The 8,773-nt window shown below is 41.9% G+C and overlaps 2 protein-coding genes across 2 annotated transcripts in view; both read left to right on the forward strand.

Annotated features, from left to right (window-relative positions):
• LOC144222672 (phosphorylase b kinase regulatory subunit alpha, skeletal muscle isoform-like) overlaps positions 1-4,193 on the forward strand; it is a 17,791-nt gene extending 13,598 nt beyond the window's left edge. The window contains exons 6-7 of the mRNA XM_077753199.1: positions 416-616; positions 1,501-4,193. Coding sequence (XP_077609325.1) covers positions 416-616; positions 1,501-1,674 — 375 coding nt within the window. The 3' untranslated portion in view covers positions 1,675-4,193. The remainder of the gene's footprint in view (positions 1-415; positions 617-1,500) is intronic.
• A 1,420-nt stretch (positions 4,194-5,613) lies between these two features.
• LOC144222671 (histone deacetylase 8-like) overlaps positions 5,614-8,773 on the forward strand; it is an 8,804-nt gene continuing 5,644 nt past the window's right edge. The window contains exon 1 of the mRNA XM_077753198.1: positions 5,614-5,649. Coding sequence (XP_077609324.1) covers positions 5,614-5,649 — 36 coding nt within the window. The remainder of the gene's footprint in view (positions 5,650-8,773) is intronic.

Consider the following 8,773-nt stretch of genomic DNA (forward strand, 5'->3'; position numbering starts at 1 on the left):
CTGAAACAGGCTCCAGGCTCTGAGCTGGCAGTCAGCATAGAGCCCGACGCGGGGCTCGAACCCACAAACCGCGAGATCATGACCTAAGCGAAAGTCGGACGCTTAACCGACTAAGCCACCCAGGCGCCCCTATAAATACTCTTGAACATAGGGCTTTTTTCCTCTCTTGAATTATTAGCTTCAGATACACTCTCAAAAATAGGATTGTGGGTTAGGGGGCATTGACACTTTTATGACCCTTATGCATTTCCAGACTGCATTTCAAAAAGATCAGACCAATTTACTCACTCAGGTACTTTGAAGGAGACCAAGCTGTGCTCTTGGCTATAGTGCTTTTCCTGCCTTTCACAATAGGTGATTGATGCCTCCTGGGTGATGGGGTCTTAGGAATTAATTTTCTTTTTCTCTATCACAGATGACTCCAGGCGAGATTAAATTCTCTGTTCATGTGGAGTCTGTCTTGAACCGTGTACCTCAACCAGAGTACCGCCAGCTTCTGGTCGAAGCCATCCTTGTCCTCACCATGATGGCAGATATTGAAATTCATAGTATTGGAAGCATCATTGCTGTGGAAAAGATAGTGCATATTGCTAATGACTTGTTCCTTCAAGAACAGGTAGGCAAGCAGCAAGCCTGTTGTTTTCTCCAAGGGGAATGTCTGACACTAACCTGACTACATTCAGAGCTCTTCAGGAAGCCAGGGTCACTTTCTTGTGCACTCTTCCTCATAGCTCTTTTCTGGGCCCCTTTATAATGGCTCTGAGCCCTGTTTGCAAAAGAAGTAGGCTGCAGGACGGCCTCTGTCTTTTACCAAGTGTTTTTGTGATTGTGTTAGATGGTAAAGTTGCCTGGAATTCAGGAGGCTTTTATGCTTTTCATCATATTTCATTCTTATTATCACATGACTTTTTGTAGCAATAAGGACTTAAGAGATGACTGGATAGCATAATCTTTTTGGGCTATTAAGGAAAAGAGAACATTTGATCTTGGCTTGGTTTTGTTTTGTTTTTGCATTGGCTACTTACCTATAGGAAANTAACTTTCAAAAATTCTGAACAATTAATACTTTAGCAGTAATGTCATGGGGGACACCTGGGTGTCTCAGTCAGTTAAGCATCCTACTTCGGCTCAGGTCATGATCTCATGGTTCATGGGTTTGAGTCCCACATCAGGCTCTGCTGTCAGCTCAGAGCCTCGAGCCTGCTTTGGATCCTCTGTCCCCCTCTCTCTCTGCCTCTCTCTCTACGCCTCTGTCTCTCTCTCAAAAGTAAACATTAAAACAATTTTATTAAAAAAAATAATGTCATAGGATTTGGGTATCTAGTGAAAAATGCGCCTATAGAAACTCACATTCAACATTTTTGTGCATAATTCTGATCCTGACATTCAACTAGCTGGTGATGGGGAGGAGGCTCTGAGTTATCCCAATCAGGACTTTAACTAGTAGGATTAGTAATTTTTCCTTTCCCCTGTGTTCTCCCACCCTTAAAAACCAAACAGAAAACCCTCGGGGCAGATGATACCATGTTGGCCAAGGATCCTGCATCTGGCATCTGTACTCTTCTGTATGACAGTGCACCCAGTGGCAGGTTTGGCACCATGACCTACCTCTCCAAGGCGGCTGCCACCTACGTACAGGAGTTCCTACCTCACAGCATCTGTGCCATGCAGTGAGGCCTCTGGGCCCTGGCTGCGGGAAGCCTTTTGACAGCTGGTTCCTGCCTCGGTTGATCATGCATGAGACTGAAATGTGTTGGTCTGATCACTCCTACCCTGCCCTTTTCCATCCCATCCCATCCCAACCAAGAAGAATGAACTTTTCTGATCCACTAACTAGTTTAGAAGTGAACCTCTGCCTGGAGGAATATGCCCACCCAGGCACTTTCTTGTAGGCCTTAATTCTTTCATGGTTCATGGAAGTTTGCATGTGTTTTTATCCTCCAGATTCGTTACAAATTTAGTTTCCTAACTACTGTTTGGAGAGCAGTTATTAATAATAACTTATGCCTGAAGTTTGGAAATTTTTCTTATGTGTAATTTCATTGTATGAATGAGTGGTGGGTGCTTTGGGACATTATTTCAAGTGGGAAATCCTAAAGTGTTGGATTTTATACTGCCACCAATTGGAAATATCTATTCTAAGTGACTTGTCTTGGGAAAGGAGAGTACCAGATCATGGTTTTCTTCTTTACTCACACGTTGCCTCCCACTTTGTGACGAACGCCTTTCTGTATAGAATTGTCCCTGCTCTTGCCTTCTCTGTGTCTGCATATATAATTTCTACTCTCCCTTTGGTGAAATCTCCAAAAAAAAAAAAATACAAGTGTCTGTATTTAAAAATTCCTGTATTAGCAATTGAAATCACATTTTCTGAAGATGGCTGATGCTCAGAGATGTGTCTGTAGCAGAAAATGCAGAATAACCCAGGAGCTAGGAGCCCAATTTCAAAAAGGAAGGGAGAAGAGAAGATGCCTGCAATAGTATCTTACACTAGGGAACAGAGAGGGAATCAGAGGTAAGCTAGTGCCCCAAAGAGAGCCTTGTGCACCAACTTTTGCCTCTGAAGAGTAGGCCAACATACAATACGCAGAATAATTGAAGTCTTTGTCTTTGGCAAACAGGAATCCAGCAGTCAAGTCTATAGCCTTCCCAAGCAGTCCTCCCTTGGTGGTCCTTACCTGTCTGTCTCACTCGCCTACTCACTTTCTACAGCATCCAACTCCCACCTGCCACCAACTCCTTGCCTTCCCATCAGTTCTTAAACTCTTTCACTTACATTTTCACTCCCTGATTCTAGTGTTCATATCTCTGTGTATTTTGATATCTGTGGGCATACATCTATTTCTTGTAAATAACTACAGTTGTGTGTGTGTCTCAGCATACACAGGAATTTTTCTGAATGTTACTAGTTTCGATGTGTCTGTATATCTATCTGTATCTAAATTTGGCAGACTATGTAAATATATGGATGGTGGTGACTGTGGCCCCAGGCTGACACACCAAGAGTATGAAGGAATCCATAAGTCCTTTTCCGTAGTCCCATGCTTAGGTAGCCTCGTTTGAAGAATGTTTCTCCTACCTTTCTTAGTTCAGGCTGCTGTAACAAAATAATGTAGACTGGGCGGCTTAAATAACAAACATTTATTTCTTACGTTTCTGGAGGCCGAGATACCCAAGATCAGGATGTCCACAGACTCAATGTCTGGTGAGGCCCCTCTTCCTGGTTTGCAGATGGCCACCTTCTTGCTGTGTCCTCACATGGCAGAGAAAGGGGGAAGGAGGGTGGGTACTATAGTCTCTTCTTTTTCTTCATAAGGGCACCAGTTTTGTCATGGGAACTCTTCCCTATGACTTCGTCTCAACCTGATTACCTTCCAAAGGCCCCCACCTCCAAATCCCATCACCTTGGGGATTTTAGTATACGTGCTGCTAAAGCGAGCACATCATCACCTTGGGGATTAAGGCTGAATTCCCAATGTGAATTTTGGAGGGATACAAACATTCAGTCCATAGCACTTTCATTCTCCTTGTTTATGTATAAAGACTCTACTAATTTACCTGTTTGCACTCAGGTAACTTCCTACTTTGGTCTTTTCCTTTCTCTCAGATTTTTCTGACTTTTCTCCAAGAATGGGGCTGGAGCTGGAAAGCTCTCTGAACAGTTCTTACAGAACCAATGACAGTCTTTTGAGTGCATAAGTAAGCGAGCATACTAAGTAGGGTGATAGAAAACAGACAGTGGAAATGAGAGAAGATAGCCAACCTTTTTAGTAGGTCTCTCAGAGCAAATAGAAACACACAGTAAGTAGCTTTTTGATTATGTGATTTTTCTGGTCACTTTATGAAGATAACTTATGACCTGTTCTCATTCTGTTTGTCTTTTCACTGGCCGCGTACCCCAGCCACAGGAAGTACATCCGGAGCGGCGTAGGTGAAAACCGCCGCTCTCCCCATGCTAATTTGCCTGAACTGACACTGACTGCTTTCTTACTCTAGGCTTACTAAATTGCCTATCACTGTGCTCTCCATCCAGTGCTGTTTCACATTTAAAGCAACTTTTTAGAAAACTTGATCTGCATTTTGTTCTTTGTAAGCATGTGATACTAAAAGAGACTTTGGACTTTTTTTTTTTTAAGCACTTCTGTTCTGAAACTAGAATTAAAAGTTGGGATGTCCAATTAAATTACGTCTGATGCCAGTGTGCAAAACTTTATGTGTGTTTTTGTGACTGTGGTTTATTTCGTGGCTCTATTTTTCATACTCTGTTTAATTATACAGTACAGTCAAAGCTCATTAACTGGGTCAAAGTAGAATTATCTTAATATGGAAATCATATATTATATATTCTATAATATGTTAGATAATATGGGTAAAGAAACACAGTTTTATCTTTCAACTACATAGCTGCTCAAACTAGGCTTACTAAATTAAAACAGGCTTATTGACATCTTTAGGGGACCTGTCCTGATGAATGAATATGACCGATTTTTACTCAGTGTTACAATTGTGTGCAAATGGGGCTTTTGTACCACTGGAGGGAACTTAACAACAATTTGTTCTCCTAAGTATTATAAATATTTGGCAGAATCCTGTTTATAACTACTCATTAGCCATCATGTAACAAGAGAGAGTATATTCAGTAAGGAGCAACCAGTCTCCAGTCCCATCCTTGTTAATTAGGTTTCACTACACTGTAGAAATTTTATGCAACTGGTGGGGCAAACATTGTTCTTACCCATGGCTCACAGAACCTCTACAGCCCCCCACCCCTTTGCACTTACTCAATACCTAGTACCTACACTAATGCAGTGCAGATAAATACAGTGTTTTCCACATTTAGTCTTCGTTTCCTATTAAACTTGAGTGACCTTAGGTCTTGATTTGCCCAGGACAGCCTCCATTTATGCCTGTTGTCCTGGCATAATTATTAATAGCACTCTTTGTCACTCTCAAAAGTGTCCCAGTTTGGATGATATGGTTGCCCTATATTTAGCAGAAGTCTGATTTTTTTTAAGGCTAGGCCTAAAAGCCAAGGACGTGTTCTCAAAAGTATTCTTGCAGTCGTGGTGTGGGAGTAAGGAAACAGTAGGGGGGAGACTTAAATAATATCTCTTAAATCCTAAGCAATATGTGAGTGCTTACCAGATGCCAGACATTTTTATACAGGCAGTTGGCATGGATCATCTTATTCTAGCTTCACAGTTACCATGTGAGCTAGATACTGTTGTCATCCCCATCTTACAGATGAGGGAACTGAGGTGCTGAGCATTTAAGCAAATTGTTCAAAATCAAACAGCTGGTAAGCGGTAGAGCTGGGATTTGAGCCCAAGCAGTCTGGCTCTAAAGTTCCCATTCTTGACAATGACACCCTCCATGGAAAAGACATTAAAAACAAGGGTCAGTCTGTTGAGTACAGTTTAGGCATCTGTGGGCAGATTGTATGGCACAGTGGGCAATGGGCACAAAGAAGGTGACCACAGGAGTACTGCCTTTTCAGTGTGTTTGCTTTCCCTTCTGCCTGCTTCTGTCAGCAAGTGAAGACAGGCAAGATTGCCAAAAGAAGTGGCATAGCCCAACCTGAACTTGCTGGTTCAAAAACTGCCTTTAGCAATAATGGTTGAAGAAAGTGGGTCAAGGAATTTATCCAGGGTACACACCAGTACACTTTGGAGCCAAAGTTCAACCTACTTCCTCTGAATTTAGGCCTTCCACCTGCAATTCCAGTGCTTTGGGAAGGGTTTCCTTCCCAAGTTAAGGACCATATGGATATTAAGCATGTGGAAAATTGAGGTTAGGGACCTGTGGCATGGTTTGTGCTCTGTCTTCATCATGAACAAGGGTCCAGCCACTCTGTGAGATTTGCTGCACGAATAGGCTGCCAATTTCAGAGCCTCATTGCAACAATTTATCTTACTCCATACTTGAGTCATCTTGCCACATTGTGTGTCAAATGAGGATACTGTTTCACTTTAGAAGTGTGTTGAAGTGTTCAGCTACCTGCTGCTAGATCTGAAAGAACACAGAGAACGATCCACTTTGGTATCATCTTATTACAGTCCAGATTTTAGGGTGCCAGCTGGCCAGCCTGTATCCTGCCCTCTTCCTTCTCCTGCCTATCCATGGCCCAGGACAAATCCCATTTCCTCTTTATATTGCCAACCTGTTACAGTCTCACCTTTCAGTCAACTCCTACATCCCCACAGACTTCTTCCCCTCTGTCTCTAAATGTGTGCATTTCTCTCTTATCCTAAAAACAATCATTCATGAACTCTAACATCCCCTGATACACTAACTCCTTCCTTTCACAATCAAATTTCCTCAGAGGCTGATAGTGTTGGTTTCACTCCTTAACCCCTTGCAATCTGGCTTCCTCCCCGCCTTGTGTGTGTGTGTGTGTGTGTTGTGTGTGTTTTCTCATAGAGCACAAGTGAGCTCCTCCTAATGGCAATGATATTGTTACTACCTCTCCCTTCTTGTGACCCTCTCATCCCTCAATTTCTGTGAAACTGTACTACATTTGTTCTCACTCATTTCTTCTTTTGTCTCCTTTCTGGCATCTTTTTCTCCTCCTAACCTCCACAAAAAGGCATTCCCAAAAGTTACACTCTTCTTCCTAGGTCAAAAGATTCTCACCATGGTGTGGGGTAGGCTTTAAAAAGTGACATGATCTGATTTACTTTTTGTTTTGCTTTGTTTTGCCCCAACTTCATTCTGGTGTCTGCAAAAAAGACTAGATTGTAGTTCTGCAAAAGCAGAGGTAGAAACGTGTGAGATATTGCAGAAAGTCCAGGTGAGAGATGACAATGCCAGGACTGGGGTAGTGGCATCTCTTTTCCCATTGCCCATACCCTAGTTTAAATCATCATTACTTTTAATGTGGACCACTGCGGCAGTCTCACTACCTCTAGTCTTTCAATAGCTAATCTTTCCTCCATGCCACTCCTGTAGAAATCTTTTGTTTGTTTGTTTGTTTGTTTAAGATTGCTGTTTAAATATCTCCTCATTTGCCACAGGATGAATTCTGTTCTCTTTAGCCTGGGATTTACAACCCTTCATGATCCAGCCTCTTCAGCTAAACTAGACTAGAAATGTTCTCCTTTGTGCTTTTGCTTATGCTGTTGATTCTAGTCAGCATGCCCCCTAGCCCTCCACCCCCGGCTCACATCCTCACCAAGTAAAATCCTGTCCATACACTAAGACCATCTCAAATGCCACTGAACAGGAATTCTAGTTGCCACTTATTAAGTACTTAATGCTTAGTTATGAAGTAATCTAAGCCTCCTACATTCGTTATCTGACTCTGCTGCATTGCATACTGTTTCTTGTGTATTTGTGTCATCTCTACAAGAATGCAAATTCTCTGAGAGCAGAAATAAGATTGTAGTCCATCTTGAGAATTAAATCCTTCACTGTTATACATGTAGTTGCCTTCAGATAAATGTTTAATGAATGATTGAATGATTGTAGAACTTTGAACCAGTTCTAAAAGAAGCATAAGGACTTACATTCCAGTTAAAGAACACATCATGGGGGTGGGGTGGATTTTCCAGAATAGTAAGTATTCAGGGAATACTAAGTAGAGGATTGAACAAAGTTAGATTTAACACAAAGTCATCCTGCAGGAATGAAGTTTACGTAGTAAAGGGAATGTCCAACGGCTTCAGTGTCAGGCGGACCTGGTTTTGAATTCCTGCTTTTCTGCTTAATAGGTGTGTGACATTGAACAGCCATTTGCTCTCTCTCTAAACTGCATCTGTAAAATGGGCATTTTACAACATCCCTCATAGGACTTTTGCAAAGATGAAATGAGATAATATATCTGGGTGCATACCAGAATGCTCAATAAGTGTTTATAGAGTTAAAAAAAAGAAAAAAGGCAAGCTAGTTTTTGAAGGAGGTAAGGATATTGGATTGTCTGAGAGGTGTTAGCAGGTCACTTCAGGTTGATGTGAGAGGTGGAGGAGGGGAAGGCTTAGGAACTGGCCAGCTTGCATCATATCATAGGAGCTGCCAGGAGCCTGGAAATACTGATGATAATTCTAAAACTGCTTCAGGATATTATGTAATGTGGAGCCTCACACTAAATCTAAAATATTTCAGTAACCCTTGTATAGCTCCAGAAGCAAAAGAGAGGGAGGGAAGGGAAGCTGAAGTTTGCAAACATCACTGAAAGTATCTGCTCACCTCCTTCCACATGAATTTTCAGAGTAATTTGACATCACTGCTTGATTGGAATCAACAAAGCAATTTCCAGTTTACCAGCCAGCCTTTTAGGAAAGTGCTTTCGGCTTTGCCAGAGTGAATTGTTGAGGTTTTTAACTCTTACATGGACATGGATTGCTAATGATGAAAAGGAATAAACTAAAGTTGTGGTACGGAATTTACTGTGTAAACTATTCAGTCTTTTGCACCCAGTTATTAGTCTCCCACCAAAAAAAGCCAAAACCAAAACCAAAACCAAACCAAACCAAACAAAAAATAAAAAATAAAAAAAAACTAAGGTAGCTGGATGGTGCTGGGCTCTTGGTGNGCATGCTCTAAAGCTGGTCTGACCTCATTTCAAATGGCCCCGTAGGGCAACAAGGATGGTTAGTTTTGACCGTGCTTATTTGTCCCATAAAATATCGATCCTAATTGGCAGTTACTTGGGCTTTTATATTTGTCTACCTCTCGTTTTTGAACGGTGGTCACTAAATGAAGGGGTTCTGGCCTGGGAGGGCCCATGTATTCCTTCAGTTGGTTGGGGAGCTGGGACAGTGTCTCTGGCAGTAAC

Source organism: Crocuta crocuta, unplaced genomic scaffold (assembly GCF_008692635.1).
Source record: "Crocuta crocuta isolate KB4526 unplaced genomic scaffold, BGI_CrCroc_1.0 scaffold2168, whole genome shotgun sequence".
NCBI classification, from domain to species: domain Eukaryota; kingdom Metazoa; phylum Chordata; class Mammalia; order Carnivora; family Hyaenidae; genus Crocuta; species Crocuta crocuta.